The 17388-nt window shown below is 42.8% G+C and overlaps 1 protein-coding gene across 9 annotated transcripts in view; it reads right to left on the reverse strand.

Annotated features, from left to right (window-relative positions):
* EEF1D (eukaryotic translation elongation factor 1 delta) overlaps positions 1 to 17388 on the reverse strand; it is a 34160-nt gene that overhangs the window by 14359 nt on the left and 2413 nt on the right. For 3 of the 9 annotated variants that reach the window (XM_039523262.1, XM_039523260.1, XM_039523259.1), the window contains exons 1-3: positions 8327 to 9600; positions 4260 to 4383; positions 2111 to 2182 (exon numbers count right to left, since the gene is read on the reverse strand). In XM_039523262.1, the coding sequence (XP_039379196.1) occupies positions 2111 to 2182; positions 4260 to 4383; positions 8327 to 9600 (1470 nt within the window). Of the gene's footprint in view, positions 1 to 2110; positions 2183 to 4259; positions 4384 to 8326; positions 9601 to 13994; positions 14002 to 17388 lie in introns of those variants that run through there. The other 6 variants (XM_039523264.1, XM_039523263.1, XM_039523261.1 and 3 more) reach the window with 3 other exon arrangements.

Consider the following 17388-nt stretch of genomic DNA (forward strand, 5'->3'; position numbering starts at 1 on the left):
CAGGACCTGAGACTACAGAAAGCCCCAGCATATGGGAAAGTCAATATACAAACAAGTTATTTGGCTTCTTTGCCACAGAGACCACACAACACTATCTCCAGAGAAGACGTTTGTTCTGATGCTGCCTTGGCTTCACTAGCCCTCTTGCCCTGACTCCCCCACCTCTGAGGCTACAGTGCTTGGCTGCCCCAACCCTAGATGCCTCTACACCCTCCCATCCAAGCCTCAATTAGATAAAATAGCCTTCTGTAACAGGACTCCCATTCCAGCACAAGTAAAGTTCATCAGGCTGAGGGAAACCAGGGGACATTCACCAAACAGAGAACCTGCCTTCAGAACAGAGTTGCAAGCTCCATTTGTCAGGCAAATTTGGATTCAAGATCCCCACTCCTCTCCCTACCCACTCTCACCAGGCCCTCATTCTTATTACAAGCTGGGGGCATGGAGGGAAAGAAAAAAGGATTTACAATCAACGTTGAGCCTGATCTCCAGTAGGAAGCAGCTTCAAAGTCCACTCCACTTTCTATTACTATCTGAAAAGCTTTCAAAGCTTGCCTTTGATTGTTGGCTGAACTCTCCATAGTCCAGGATGTTTAGACCGTATTCAAGTCTTCCATCTTAGATTTAAAGATTTATATTGAAAACCCAAGCAGATTATGGAAGATTATAAATTTGCAGATGATTTCAATGCAGATTTCCCAGCTTGCCCATGCTGTTAGCAATTGCAGCAACACAAGAAAAGCAGTCAGCAGCAGCCCTTCAATCAATGGTCAAACAATTTACTCCCAGCACTACCCTCCTGAGTAGGTTTTTAAAACGTCAGTTGTTTCCCCTTTTCACTTCCAAAATTTAGAACCTGCTTTCAGGACCAATTTAGAAAGCAAATCTAATCCTTTTCTCTTGTTTTTTCTCCCGGTTTGCCTGCTGTCCTTGCATCAAATTCCAAGTGACGAATTCTGTGCTGAGCAGCTTTACTCCTGCACGTGATCTCAGTTATTCTAACACAGAACTATACAGCTGAACTTGACACAACAAAAACAGCAGGCCCAATGAGAGGACCAAGGGAAAAGCAGTTCCATTCATTCCTGTTTACCTACCCAAGATATTTGGGTACTAATCATCTTGTAACAGGCATATTTTGCATTCCAAGTCAATAGCTAGGGTTCCTTCCTCAGGAGGAATTACTGGGTCATCAGGACACAAGGCCGGATACCTAATAGTTCTAATTTTGTTAAGCATCTTCCATCTGCGGATCCCAATGTTTTACAAATATTGATTTGTCCTCACAACCTTCCTGTGAGTAGCTGACACGATCACCTCCATTTTACAGATGAGAAAACAGGAGGCATATCTTGGATTAGAACCTGGTCACTATCCCTCCTCCCTGCGTTAAGTCAGCACAACACCTCTTAATACGGGATCTAAATTCCGTTCTGAACAATCACCGTGATTAAAACTGCCAGCTTTGTGACAAACTGATTATGTAGCAGCAGCAAAAAATGCTCCAGCAGGGGATAGTAGCAATCTATTATAGTAGTGTTCAGAGTTAAAACTAGTAGCCAAGCTGAGTACCCTAGAAACAGTAGATGGAAGATGCCATTTCTTTGCACATACCCTAACTGAAAGCCAACAGGAAAGAGAAGGTGGTAGTTCAGTGTACTCCAGTATACAAACATGCCCCTGCTGACAGATGCATGCTGTCCCTATGCCGCTCAGCAGGGGTATTTTAACTATGGTTAAATTGGTTACATGTTAGTTAAAAGATCATTGGAACCAACTCAAACATTCCACTGGGAGAAAAGTAAGAAATGCATAGCTCTTTGAAGGCACCACTGAATTTTAGCCCCAGTGCAATTTGCCTGTAATTTTAAAGCCATTGTGCCAAGGTAAGCAGTTACACAGCATGCATTTCTGGCAATAGAGGGTGTTCTTGATGAAACAGAGCTAGTCTGGTGGTACACAGCACTGCACACCTTGTCAATCTCCTCTAACTTAAAATAAGAAGCCACACAATCTATGGAATCAGTCATAGTGGAGGAGATCTGTGAGATGCGCCATAGCTAAAAATGGACTGCAGGTAGCCAGCTGGTGAGAGAGCTTGGGTACTCACTCCGGCCAGCGATTTCTGGATATTCTCCCTGGCTCTGGCAATGTCGCGTAGGATCGTGCTGGCTCCGTTCTCCTGCAAACAGCGCAGAAAGAACCAAGATGTTTTGTAAAATGAGACATGAGAAATTGCTGTGAGCAGCTAAGAGGGGGAAGATTGGATTCTTTTAGCAATGATTAAGTGAGTATTGGAGGCAGCTTTTCAAGAAGCATCAGCTGGAGGCATGGAGTGCAATGACTGCAGCTTAGTATTGGTCACGTCATGCTACGCCTCCAGAACAGTGTCCAGTTGCAGAGTTTCTCCCCACTCTGGTCTCCTGACAGGCTGGCATAGCCATCACTCAGGCAGGTTGTCAGGATCACTTTAGTGGAGCTCTAGCTAGGCAGCTAATTTCCTTAAAAGATGGTGTGTGAATTTCATGCAGGTGAGAAGTGGCAGAGTCCTGCAGACTAAAATCTTCTATTCAAAGAGTGGGTGTGGTCCAGGCGGCGGCAGCGCTAGCTTTTCCACATTGATGTAGCACATCCCCAAACGGGAGGGTCCACCTCCTGGGACGAGAGTTCAGTTTCCAGGGTCCAGGTACTCCTTGGTTCTCTGAGACTACCAACAAGGGCACCACTTATAGCTGTGGTTTCTGTGACACAGACTACTGTCCACTGGAAACTGGACTGAGCACCAAAACTCATTTCACACTGGGCACCAATCAGCCCCAAGTAATCCCACGCTAGCATGGCACTTCCAAATTTGATGCAAATTAAAAAAAGTTTACTGAAGACTCCTAAACCTTCCTAGGAAGGGAGTGTTGTAATAAACAACAACTCTAAGAGTTTCAGTCAGTTGGGTTTCAGGCAACTTCTGGCAGGTAAAATTACCTCCTTCACTGAAAGTTCTGTGTGTGTCATGTGATATTCTAATTATTCCCCTTTCTACTACACAGAACACAGCTGTGCTTTAGAATCTGCTTTAATGTTTTACTTACAACTTCCAATTTTTGTAGACCTACTGTAGGAACATCTGCCCTTCAAATAAATGTTGTACAGAGCTTTGTGCTACCGCTATGGTAGCATAGCCAGCAGAAATTCAGCAGAACATGCCTACAAGCTACTAAAGCATTGACCTTTGTTTAAAAGCTCGGCCGTGCCACTTGCAAAACAGCCATTTAAGATTTCAAGCCGCTTTCTATGGAATTAAATGCATATGCAGTTAACCGTCCTTTACATTTTAGGATGGGAGCATCACTGCTCCCTACAATCTTACTCCAGTTGTGGGGGTGCAGATACCTCAGGAATGCAAGTGTGAGCCACCTTGAGAACTTTATGCTGGACCTGAAGTTTGTTTTCCCTGCTCTTCCCCCACCATAGCCACCACTGCTCTGGTGCAGACAAATAATATCTACAGCATTCCCAGCGGCCTCCTGGGGAAGCCAGAAAGGGAATGTGGGTCACAATCTCTCTGGAGCGTTAGCACCACTATGCTCCCGTCATGGACTCGGTCTCCAGGATGTGTCTGGCCAAAAAAAAAAAGCAGCTTGGACACTCCTGAACACTGGCTCCCTGGAAAAACAGGAAATTGCTAGATATCGTAATGGCTCACACAGGTCAGTCCTTAGCATAACTTCCCACCCTCCCATATTACCTCAACATTTGTTCTCAGATCTTGTGAATGGGATATAAAATTGCTCGCTGATAGGTCACAGACCCTATTTGTGGCCCTGCCACAGGTAGGGCACAAGTAACCTGAAGGATTAAGAAAAGACCAATTGTTGTAAACTATAACCCAGGTTTCCCCCCACTTCTGTTTCACCCCATTCACACAGTTGAACCTCTTCTTGTACACAGGCAAATCAGCTTCAGATACACCCTATATTTTGAACTACAGCCTGTGGAACACTGGAGGGGTTTGAAGCAATTATTTGTGGTCCACAGAACAAAACATTTTGAAAACCAAACAGGGAATTTGGTGACAGCACCTGAGTCTCCAAGAAAGGAGCTTTTACAAATTGGTCTCTAGAATAGGAGAATTACTAACAGACCTTAACAAATACATACAGGTGGGAAGGGTCAATTCTTTCACCTGCTATCAGTACTGGGAGCTCCTTAGACTCTAGCACTCTGCAAAAACTACTTCCTTACTACTTGAGGATATGCATTACCTGTTGGCATGAAGGACTGGCAACTGGCCCATTCATCTGTTCGTAGTATCTCTTCTCAGCATCGTCATACTTGAATTTATCAAACCAGATCTTCTCATGCATAAGGAAATCGGCTGCCATTTTTCTGCAAACAGGAAGAGACAATATGAGCACCGAGGAATATTTAAGGTTAGCTGCTTGTATCAGGTTCATCAGCAATAGCACTTATTTCCCTCCTCCCTCCCTCATAGAACTGCACTGTAGCTTTCTGCCCTTTATCTGCCTTCCCCTCTGGTGAAAAGCTTTAAGAAAATGGGATCCTATTAAGAAAGCAGGGCATTCTAATCATCCATCCACCTGTCTGCCTGATCTGACCTGCATTTAGCAACACAGCATAAAGCGGGGGCTGTACACGTTGGACAGTCTGCCCCTTCCCCTGTGGAAATGCCAGCTCCACCAAGATATATAGATCAAAATGTCAGACACTAAAAAATCCACACAAGTCAATTAATACAATGGTTTAAAAAAAAAATGGACAGAATCACAGCTGTTTTGGCTCATGTACAGAGACTTTTTTTTTTTAAATATGCCTAGTCAACCTTAGTAACTAATAGACTAAACTCCTTAACGTAGCTTTTAGCACAACACAGGGTGGAGGACACGGTGTTTTAGTCACATTACAACTATGTTAGGAAGCAGTGTTCAAACAGTAATGGGGAGCAAGTTGAGCACATAGTTCTATTGCATACTGTCAAAAGATTTCAGCCCTGCCCACACCTGAATCAGAACTGTGCTGCTCCAACCAAGCTATCTTTACCTTTGGGGGAATTCTGCACCACTGCGCAATGCAGAATTTTGCAGAAATTAACACTGTGCACACAGAATTGCTATTTGACCACAGAAATGAGCTGCAGTGCTGCTAGTCACCACTAGGGACCACTGGACTCAGCAGAGCCCAGCTTGCACATAGAAGACACTACTGGGGGAAGGAGCTAGAGAGTTCTGGCAGCTGCAGTTCCCAGCATGCTCTGAGGGAAGGAGAGAGTGGCACGCAGGAAACTCCATGCAAGCCTGAGATCAAGCATCAGGCTGTTTCCCCCTTTGGATCCCTGGGTTTTGGCAGGGCAGGGGGATGGATATCTGGGCAAGGGGGGGGAGGGGCCCGCAGCTGGGGTTATGGGTGTCTACCTCCCCCACCCCACCCCACCCCAAGCTGGGTTCTGAGTGTGTGTGGTGGGGGAAGGGGACAGAGAAACAGGAACTGGGCTGTCATAGGGATTTCTTTAACTCTCTACTCCTGGTGGAATTTTTGTGAGTGTCCATATTGTTATAAATATGCTTGCTGACAGGTATTTTGATATAAATTACCAAAATAATTGAAATTGGCCTGATTATGTACAGTGTTATTTTGACAAATAAAATTCATAGAATTTTAAAATATCGTGCACAGAATTTTTTGGCACAGAATGCCCCCGGAGTAGATTATCTTACATGGTTAATGCTAACGCAGTTCGGACCCTCTAGATGGGCAAGGCATCACTGAGTGTGCTGCAGAACGAGATTACCCAGTCCTCCTGGATAACTCCATAATAGTATGTGGCATGACAGACAAAACAAAACGGAGGTACTAGAAGAGCGCCTCCTTTCAAATCAAGAACCACAAAAAGTATTTCAGAAGATGGCATACGGAGGGGTGGAAGATGGACCTGCATGGGTGTATTTTCAGAAGACCCTGTAGTCATTTAGAAATTAAACTGTTACACTGTTGGGGAGAGATCCTTCCCATTGTGCTTTGTGTTAGTCAGAAATCACAAGATTCCAACCCATATGGGGAGGATAAGGAGGATGTTCTAAAGTGCACAGGGGTTCCAAAATGGCTATGAAAGTAGGCCAACCTACTACTTTGTATGTGGTAACAATGAATTCAGAGGCAAAGAGGCTAACTTAACATGGGCATGCAGTTAAACAGCTTCCAAAGGCTATTTAACTTCATGGTATATTTAGGATGGGGCTATTCCGAGAACCTAACATGGAGGACATACAGTTATTTCAAAGCAAGGGCACAGTACAGGAGCCTAGGACAAAAGGTCAGTTTGAGGGGGTAAGAAGAGACAAGAAAGGAGCATCTCAATGAAGTAACAGCAATTACAAGGCCCTGTTGTGAGAAGTGTAAGCAGGAACATAGCAACTAAGGAATATCAGCTTATGTAAAGGGCATTTAAAGATCTTTTAGGGAAAGTTTACACCACTCAAATGCTCTAAGGCAAGGACCATAACTTCAAGAATCAGCCTAGACCTTTGTAAGCCCTACAAATCCTCCAAAAACACACCTCCAGATCTCAACACTGGTTAACTAAGTAATGCTTTCTACTGTACGGTTGTAAAAACATCTCAGTATCAACACCAACCCATTCAGAAAGGCAGAGAAGGATCAAGAGAGACTGCTAAAAAAAAAAATCTCCAAATTCTGTAACCCCTTCCCAATGTTCACATCATTCCTACAAGAGACTGCCAGAAATGCTGTCCATATACACAAGGCTACATGCAGTCAGTTTACCACACACAATCCTAATTATACACTGGCCATATCAATCTCACACTGTACATTTTGTACTGACACAATCGTCATTTCATGGGGAGAGTGTGGGGTACAGATTCTTCTTACTCCATCTGGCAACAGAGAATCCTATTCAAACTCAAGGGATCACAAGTGTCTCCTCAAAGGGAGGAGAAAGGAAGACCTATTTATTCTCTGAGCAATTTATTTATTGCTGGGCTACAAAACAGCACTTAAGTACTGGCCTTTAAACAAATCCACTGAAGAGCTACAGCTCAGAAGGTAATGTGGCCTCTGAACGGTAGAAAAGTTTTGGGTTCAGCAAGTACAATGCAATTATGTAAAATCAAAATATAAACTGCATTGTTTCATGTACAGTGGAACAAAAATGCTGTTCTGTACTCACCCAAGACAGGCTGCTTTCAAATATTTCCAGCCTTTAAACAAAATTAGACTGTTTTAATTAGACTAATCGCAGGGCCAATAACTATGGATCTTTTCTACATTTTAAAAATGCATCTCCCCTCCCAGATCCAATGTTTGTTCATTGGATTTGTTATAATCTAGTTCACCTTCCCTTACATGCCCAGATTAAACACCCACTTTTAGATAAAATGGCTTATCAGATTACCTTCCCTCAATTGTTCAGAGGAAGCACCTGCGGTCTCCAGATTAAAACTTTGGGCCTATTTTACAGACAAATGGCATCTTTCATCCTGAAGGATCCCAAAGCTCCTCTACAAGCTGAACATATACAGTGACACAAAAAAGCATCCATTTCTCAGGGGAAGCCAGTGGAAAACCTACATACAGCAACCTCTAGGGAAATTTTGGTCAAAGCCACCGGAACAAATTCCTTCTCTTGTGAAGAATGCAATGGGATCTTTAATACTCATGCACTGCAAACACAATACCCATTCTAAAGGTCTAGTCCAAAAGAAAGCTACTGTTAAACCTGCCTAAAACTCAGTTTATGAACCTCAGAATGATGAGGGGCTAAGTGGTCAGTACCACCCCAGAGCAATGCTTAGACAATACGGTCATCTCCTCCACCTTTCTGCTGGTAAAGCACTTTGGGATTAAAGGCTCTGTGCAAGAAATGGGTGGCCTGAGCACAGGACTGGGAATCAGAACTCCCAAATCAAGAGTTCTAACCCCTCCTTTGACTTCAGTTCTCTGTGACCTCGAGCAAATTATCGAACTTGTCTGGCTCCAGCAATAAAATGACAATAACTTAACTACCGATCTCCTAGGGGTGTTTGAGGATTAATTACAACTCATCAGTGTAACAGTGAGCTACCTTAAAAAAGGAGGGCCCTCTTCAAAAGCCCTGCTGGTAAAGTGAAGCCTGATTAAGGTTAAACAGGACCTTTGGCTCAATAACTGGAGGTTATATCTATAGCGCCAGTGTTGTGTTTGGCACTACAGACCCACAGGGCGCTTGCCTTCTACATATGCCAATTATTTCAGCTCAATCCTGAACCATCAATTTTCCGAGTTTGAGTGTTACCCCAGAATAAGCTTTTCCTACTTAGTTTCTGATGAGGGCACACTTGCGGCACGAGAAGCAGGTCGAGATGGTTTTGCTAGTGAGAGTTCTGGAACCCTCGAATTATCTTGTCTGATTGACATTTTCAGGGCCTCAGATGCATAGTATCGTGATTCAGCGCTGTCGTATGTGGATTTACTAAGCCACAAATGCTCACTGTCCTTGTGTAGGAAATACCAGGTAGGCGAAGGGTGCTCAGCATCTTTAGGAAGGGAAGGGTTAGTGGTGAACTCCACATGTCGAGAATTCATTCGTTTCCCGGGACTGCGGCCCTTCTTGTCCTTTCGGCTGATCTTCAAGGCTTCTGGACGGCTGCGCTCTTGTGGCCTCACCTTCCCTGGAGGATGCCCGTCAGTCATGTTCTCGTAGAAGCATTTCTCAGCATCATCATAAATAGGTTTCTCCAGCCACACCCCCGAAATCAATGCCTGCAAGCTCAATATCTGAGGCTTGCCATTTATTGTCTGGCATGCAGGACTGGGCAAACTGGTAACAAAAGAGGCACCAGAATGAACCACCACATCTGTTGACAGGCATGGTGTAGCAGGGGTTGCAGGAGTAGATAGAGCTGTTATATACCCTTCATCTGGAGTTCTTTGATCAACATCACCATAGTCACTGTTCCATCGTACCGATGGAAGATCTAGAAAGTGTGGGTGAACAAAAGATTGAGACCTTTCAACAAACACCTTCTCTGCCTCATCAAAGTTGAACTTGTTGACCCAGACATCCTGGATGACATGGTGACAAGCAATCAGACTGGCATGAGTGCAGTGCAAGGCTGCTGGGTTCTTCCTTGGCTTATGAACACCTGGGACAGCTTCTTCTGACCAGGACACTAATGCTGGCTGCTCAGCAGCCAGTTCAGTCTCAGGGGCTTTCTGGGTCAGGTCATCTGCAAGTTTCTTTCTGAACATGTTTTCAGCATGATCGAAGAAAGGCTTGTCAAACCACACGCCATCAGCTAATAAACCAGTCAGGACGAAATCTACCTTGGAGACCAAACTCTTGGTTTTTGGAGAGCGTTTCCTTTTCTTTTGCTTCTTCCCATTTCTCACTCTTTTCATGTCTTTCAATTCGCCCTCGACGGGATCATCGTGGCAAACACTGTTCATTGCCTCCACCTCTTGGCACTTTTCAGTGGCTGAGGCTGCCAACGTGGCTTCTCTTTCATAGTGGAGCCTCTCCGCTTCATCATACTGGTGCTTGTCCAACCAGACCTTTTCTAGTAGGTACGGAAGTTTCCTTGTCCTCATCTTCCAAAGAGTGGCAGCATTAAAAGATAAGCACAATAATGTAGTTGCAACATAACTAAACAAGCCAATGGCATACATTAGATTTGAGCCATTTCTTAAGCACTGCAAAGTTTATATAAAAACCCACCACTCAGTCATGATTAATATATTAAGAAATGGTGCTTTGGGCATTTAATTCAATTTCCATTTCATTGTTTACACATTTCAGTGAGAAGGAATTAAGTTGTCCACATGTTTAATCCAAGTTCAAATTTGATCTATTTCTCTGTAAAGCACCTTTTTAATTAAGTTATCTACATCCACATTCACATTTGGTCTGGTTAGATCTGTATTAAGTCCTCAGAAACTGAAGCCACAGGGCTCTACATGTAGTTCACATTTTACACTGTAAGGCACACTTGTCAGTCATGTAGGCCAAACTTGAATCCTTTTCAAAGTTTTATGGTATAGTGGAGGGATTTTCCAAATCACCACCCAATAAGCACCACCAATGTGCTAACTAGATACCCTTAAACCGGTATTTTTGGAAAACTTGCTTTTTTAAAAAAAGATTCCCTACTCATGAAGATCTTTTTGTAGACACTGCCAATATAGGACATGCTGTATTGTACTTGACTGCTATAAAACCAGCAGAGGAGCAAAGGAAACTATTCCCAGAGCTGCACAAAGTTAGCTGAGATAGAGTAAGGTTATGTGTTAGTAATGGGCTCCAGGCTTTCTTGGAAACCATGAATCTCTCAAATATATTTTGAGCCAACAAACTTTGACACTCACTGGATTTCAGTTAAAAATCAATTACTGCCAAATGAAAAGGACAAGAGTTTTTAAGAGCGTGTCTCAGGGTTCATATATATTAACCTTCATTATATATGACAAGCTTATTTTAAACACAGCAATTTTAGAAAGATCAGCCTATAACTTTAAGCTAGATTTTGTTAAATGCTATTGTTTCACATTTAAATCAACTGAAATATCTCATACAAAGGAAGTGGCATAAATGTTGCATTTGTTTGGCATGAAAGTCTTGTGCTTTAACTATTGTTTATAATCCACTATGAAGTCAAATTTAGCTTCCAGGATATCAAAATTATCAAACATGATATTGGAGAGATTTTCCTAACTGCAGGATTTACAGCAGTGCTCAGAAATCCAGGTAAAGGTTAGCTACTAAATTTCAAGATAGTAAATTAGTAAAAGAGTGTGTTCAATTATGCACAAATCCAATTTAAAATTAACTAGCTGAAAAGTCAGTTCCCTCTTTGCTTACCTGCCAGTCTCAGTTTCAAGATTATATTTCACTCTGCAATAGGTGATCAAATCAGAAACATTTAAAACTGAACATTTTCCAACATTCCATTAGGTGCAGATGGCGATACCAACAGTTGGAAAAAATAAACCAGAATTCCTATTTCAGGACTCGGCAGACAAGTAAAGGGGAAACTATTTTCAAATTTAAGTGCCTTTGCCATTTTAAACTTACACTTATTATTTTGGGGATTTTTACATTGATATTAAAAAAATCTAACACCTAAATACAGTATTAAAATCACAATTTCTTAGGGGAACCCTTTTTTTTTTTTGCTTAAAAATAAAAATTGATACTTTTTATCAGGTAGAGAAGACAATGAACAACTCTTGTCCAATTGAAACAAACAATATATTTCTCTTGATTAAAATATCAAAACTGGAAACCCTGAAAGTCAGGCTGATTTAAAAAAAAATAGTTTAACTGGATGCTCTACCCTATGGACATTAATAAAACACTTCTTACTACAGTAAGCCACCGGTTTCAAAGAGAATTAATCCTACTTATTACTTTTGAAGTCAAAGCGTCCCATTAAGTGGGTGGCAATGTGGGGATAAAGCAGCAACTCTATGATCTGGCCCTCAGGATAAGCCATGCTGTCACAGCTTCCTTGGCATTGTGACCAAGCAGGCAATGACGACATCAGATTATAGGTCAAAGTCAGAACATATGCTAGTTGCATAAAAATGACTAAAATGTTAATCAAGTGCACATAGTACTCTAGAATGTAAAGATGACCATGTTACATGCTTTCATTGTAAAAGCATGGTAGCCCCACACTTATTTTAGTGTCAGATTTTTGACTTAGAAATATTTTACATGTTAACCTTTGTACTCAGAAAAAAGGAGCAGTCTCTACCCCACAAGACAAATATTGAATAGCAATACCTACTACAAGAAATCTTTTAAAGGGAATGGGGTGTTTGACTAGTTACACCAAGGAACTGTTTTGCACAGGAGCTTCCAATGCATCTGCAGAAAAGTAGTAGCATCCCCCACAGAGGAAGAAATAATCTGAATTGTGGTTATTGAGCAGTAGGTGGAAAAGGAAAAGGGATGATGATACTGAAAAAGATTAGGACTGAAGAAAAAATAGGATTAGGACTTTTCACAACCAGTGATTGCTTAAAACAGGTGTTCAAAATTAAACTACTATCTTGCAAGGGTTGTATAATTTAATTATACTGTTTACCTAGTTTTGACCATCTGAAGTGTACAAAATGTGAAAGTGCATGCTTAGATCAGCATTTGACTAAGATGGATAGGACAGTTATGTCTATGAACCTGAACTTTTAAGGTACTGACTGCAACAGCTCAATAAGGACACTGAAGTGGGAGCTTTGGGTATTGTGAATGCACGAGGTGTTTTAGATTAATGGGAGGGGGGTGCTCATTGGATCTGGGTTCTCTTAAATCATACCAAGAACAAAATATAGGCTGGCAGTGAACAGATAAAGCCTTCCATTTAAAAAGTCACATATGATTGTATCAGGTGAATCTGTGGCAGGCAAGTGCTTGCTCTGCATCTAAAGGTCACCTTCTGGTTACAATTCTCAACTACTTCAGAGAAGAGGGGAATATAGTCTTGGCTCTTAATATTCTGCTATTACATGTTTAACATTTAGTCTGCATGACTACACCTCTACCCCGATATAACACGGTCCTCGGGAGACAAAAAATCTCACCGCATTAGAGGTGAGACGTTATATCAAACTTGCTTTGGGCCCGCCCTGTTCCTTGTTCCCTGACTGCGCCCTCCAGAGACCCCCGTCCCTAATCACCCCCAGGACCGCACCCCCTACTTAACCCCTCTGTCCACTGACTGCTCCGATCCCTATCCACCCCTCCCCGCCCCGACAGGCACTCACCAGCGGCGGGAAGTGGAGCAGCCGGCCCCAGCCCACTCCACTCTGCCACCTCCAAGTACAGGGAGGTTGGGGAAAGGATGCCCCCCTGCACTCACCTGCAGAAGGAAGCGGAGCAGCCCAGCCCCAGACAGCTCCACTCCGCCAGCTCCCAGCTGTGATGCTCCACTTCCTGCTGGGCAGGTGAGTGCAGGACCTTTCCCCAGCCGCCCCGCAGTGACACGGCTGGGGAAAGAAAGTGGAGTGGGCTGGGGCCGCGTCGCTCTGCTTCCTGCTGGAGGTGACTGCGGAGAGGTTGGGGAAAGGACGCCCCCCATACTCATCTGCAGCAGGAAGCGGAGCGCTGCGGCTGGGAGCTGGCGGAGTGGAGCAGGCTGGGGCCGGGCTGCTCCGCTTCCGCCGCTGCTGGTGAGTGTGGGGGAGGAAAGGGGGGGAGGATCCCTTCCCTCAAGATCCCTCCCCCAAGCGACACAGCTGGGGCAAGGGAAGCAGAGTGGGCTGCTCCCGGCCCCCCGCTAATCCCCCAGGCCACTCTGGGACTGCGGGGCCACCAAAAGTGCCCTCCCACAGCTCCTGACCCCAGACCCTGGGGGCAACGGGGGAGGAAGAGCCCCTGACCGCCGCCGAGACCCTCTGCCCCTTATCGAACCCCTTGGCCCTGGCCTGGCCCGGCACCCGTAACACGCTGCTCAGAGCAGCGTGTCAGAGCTTCACCGCCTTGTATGTGAACCCACCTTATATCGGGTCACGTTATATCGAGACAGAGGTGTATAATTCAAGTCGGACATAAGAAGGCAACTGCATAGCAGATAAAACGGGAGGTTACTTAATCCAGTTTAACATAATTAGTGACAGTTTCTTGCAACTCCTCAAATGACCTCTGATTAATCAATGAATAGCAGTCATGGTGATGTGCATATATGGGGGTACATGTGCATTATGTATTTAATAAGGGTACTTAGGACACCATTACTATTGCAGGATTTGTGTGTTCTCGTGTAAAATCAGATGAGAGATCTTCCTCTCCAAAGAGCTGAAACCAGAATGAACGGTAAATTCCTATAAGTATACGGTCATTTCTATTAGAAGACAGAAAACTTAAATTGACAGTGACTTGTTTATAATCAAGGTGAACAAAATCCTAGCACCAATGCATGCAATCCAGTGATTTTCTTGAAAAAAAGAAAGCAGAAGTGACAAGATATTGACCTGTAAGTACTTACTTTTTTAGTTCCTATGACAGCATTAAGAAATAAAGTTAGGAAAAGTGAGAAAGTTTTATTTCTAGAGACGCAGAACCAGTGAGAGCACAGTAAACGAGTTGTATAGCAGGTAGGATATTACTTGTATAAAATGTTTTAACTTTCAAAAGAAATTAGAAACAATACAGTTTACTGCAAAGTTGTGGCTGCTTAATACTAGTGAGTCTAGAACTAACTAAATAGAACTATGTACATATACATCTAAAACCCAACTGTATTTGTTTTAAATTACTGTATCCAGCACTAAAAATACAATTAGATTACATACACACTGGAGTTGTTACCTCAGTGTACTTGATAGGGATCAGCCTTGGGTAAACTACAAATGTTTTGAGTATTCAGAAGAGCCTATAGAGCTGTTAACTAGCTAGAGCTAACTGGCAGTTAACGCAATTTAAAAAAAAAAAAAGGACAAGCCTGTAGCAGAAGTTTGTTAAAAGATTATACAAGAACAATTACTGGAAGAAGTCCAGTCCCCCTAAGAATTTAACAGGTCGTCTTTTTAGTCAAGAGACAGAAAATATACATATTTCTATGTCTGTTAAACATGATGTTTTAAAAGTTAATTCTTCAAACACCCAGCCTGTGGGCCACATGCAACCTGCTTAAGATATTTATCAGCATGATCATCTTAGCAGAAATCAAACTTATTTTTTATATATAAAATGCTAGTGCGAAGAAAATCTTCCAAATGGGAACTGCATGCAACCAATTAAGAGCCTACAAACATCCTGAAACAGCTCTGAGACATGTCCAGTTCCCTTTTACCTCAATGGAATGTTAATTCTTAAACCCAATTATGGTTACAGCTACACTAGAGAGTTTACCACCACTGTAAGCTATCTAACTGCTCTAAACCCACGGGAGAGAATTCTCCCATCAGCACAGTGCTGTCCACACCGGCGCTTATGTCGGTGTAATTTACATGGTTTATTCACACCCCTAGGTGACATAAATTATGCCAATTATGCTGTAGAATAGACATAGCCTATGACATTTAAAAAAAATCAGATTTTTAAATAATATAAGTGTACAATTGCCAATGTAATTTGCACAATTATACACATAGGACAGTTTCATATGCAAATACCTGATTTAACAAAAATACCACATCTGCATTAGGGAAAGTATTTTAACAAGTTAAAACCCTAGTGTAGACAAAACCATTATTGCTTTAATATGTGTCAGCTTCTGGAGGTAACCCTGAGTAGCCAAGGCAACTCAGAACAGCACTGGTAGGTGCTTTGTAACAACTCTGCCCAGAGAGATTCATTTCACTTTCATGAGCACTAAGCTTTACAACTAAAAAATAATCTTACTGTGCTTTATGAATAATCTCTGCAACAATTTCTATTTCCGAGTACATCAACAGTAGAAATCAGAGAAGCAAAGAACCCTATTCTATACTTAAATGCAAAGTACAGTAACTCCTCATTTAACGTTGTCCCGCTTAATGTTGTTTCAATGTTACGTCCCTGCTCAATTAGGGAACATGCTCCTTTAAAGCTGTGCAATGCTCCCTTATAACGGTGTTTGGCTGCCTGCTTGTAAGATTCTGTGGAAGAGCAGCAACTTTACAAGAAAGCATTGCCCAAGTTCCACTTCTCCACCTCCTCCCTCCCAGCGCTTCCCCTACTGCTAAACAGCTGTTTGGCAGCACTTAGGACTTTCTGGGAGGGAAGAAGGGGGAGGAGCAGGGACACACCACATCTGCCAGCTGTTTGGCAGCAGGGAAGCGCTGGGAGGGGGGCCAGGAGCAGGCCTGGAGTGGAGTGGGGACAGGAAGAGGCGGGCCTGGGGCATTCCTGGCAAAGTCCAAGCCTGTTCTTCTCCGGGGAAGCTGCCGCTGCTGCTGCAAAGGGGCTTCCTAGTGTTCCTGCCTGCAGTGGGCTGTGCCTGTGTGGGATAAGCCAGGGGCACTTCCCAACCATAGTACAATGCAGTACTGTACAGTATATAATGCCTTTTCTCTGCCCCAAAAAAATTTCCTTGGAACCTAACCCCCTGCATTTACATTAAATCTTATGGGAAAATTGGATTCATTTAACATTGTTTCACTTAAAGTTGCATTTTTCAGGAACATAACTACAACATTAAGTGAGGAGTTCCTGTACAATCACCTTATAAGCCTTTATTGTGCTCCCTAAATTGAATATAGTTATTAGGTTCTTATGCATTTAATTCATCGTAACTATTCTAGGAGCCACTAGTATTATGTACAAAATGTTTCTATGATTATAAAAATGTGTGTGCAGACTAGACAAGAAAAGTGCAACAATGTTTGCTCTTGCTGCACAGGTTGGATACTGGCCTTTGTATTATCCATGCCACTGAAACGTAACAGGCAGCAACTTAAATGGTGGCACAAAGCGTACCAGCTATTTGTAAGACTCAAAACATCAAAAAGGCAATGGTTTTTGTGTTGATTAATACATAGTTATCAACCTCCCTCACCCAATGTAAAGTTACACAGGACAATGCAGTGAAAACTTCCCATAACCAATATATAAGCAATATTAACCACCATCTAAAAGCCCTCTAAGTTTCAACAATTTCTAATTGAAAATGCATAGTTGCTCAGCTTCCTTTTCAGTTTCTGCTTATTATCACTTCTTGGCTGTCACAAACTAAAATAAGACTGTCACACTGGATTTCCAATGAAACAGGGGAATGCGTAGTTAAAAAAGTGATGAAAACATTTATATCAATATTTCATAAAACCCAAAATAAGATTTGAGCTTAAGCTTTTCACCTGTATTATTTTAAGATTGTGTTTTTCTTTTTCTTTTTTAAATGAAGGGAACACTTTTTCCACAGCAGCTGTTTCTGAAGGGAAATGTCAACTGCTTTTCAAAATCCACAATCTTAAACAGTGCAAGATTACCAATGAGTTGACTGTATCTCCCTACAGTAGAGCCCATCGACAATGAAATAGGAGACAGGGAGAGGGGGGGCCCGATGACATGTACCCAGAATCACCTGAGACACTGTTTTTGCCCCATCAGGCATTGGGATCTCAACCCAGAATCCCAATGGGTAGTGGAGACTGTGGGATAGCTACTCACAGTGCAATGCTCCGGAAGTCGACGCTAGCCTCGGTACTGTGGACGCAGTCCGCCGACTTAATGCACTTAGAGCATTTTGTGTGGGGAGACACACAATCGACTGTATAAAAATGATTTCTAAAAAAATGACTTCTATAAATTTGACCTAATTTCATAGTGTAGACATACCCCTAGACAAAGCCAACAGGGATTATGTATAGAGTATTCTCACACTATCTCACATGTCACATCCATCCCCCAACAGTATCTACTGAAAGCTAATCCCAGCAACAGCAAGGAAAAACGTCAAC

The sequence above is a fragment of the Mauremys reevesii genome, linkage group 2 (genome assembly GCF_016161935.1).
Source record: "Mauremys reevesii isolate NIE-2019 linkage group 2, ASM1616193v1, whole genome shotgun sequence".
In the NCBI taxonomy this organism is placed as follows: domain Eukaryota; kingdom Metazoa; phylum Chordata; order Testudines; family Geoemydidae; genus Mauremys; species Mauremys reevesii.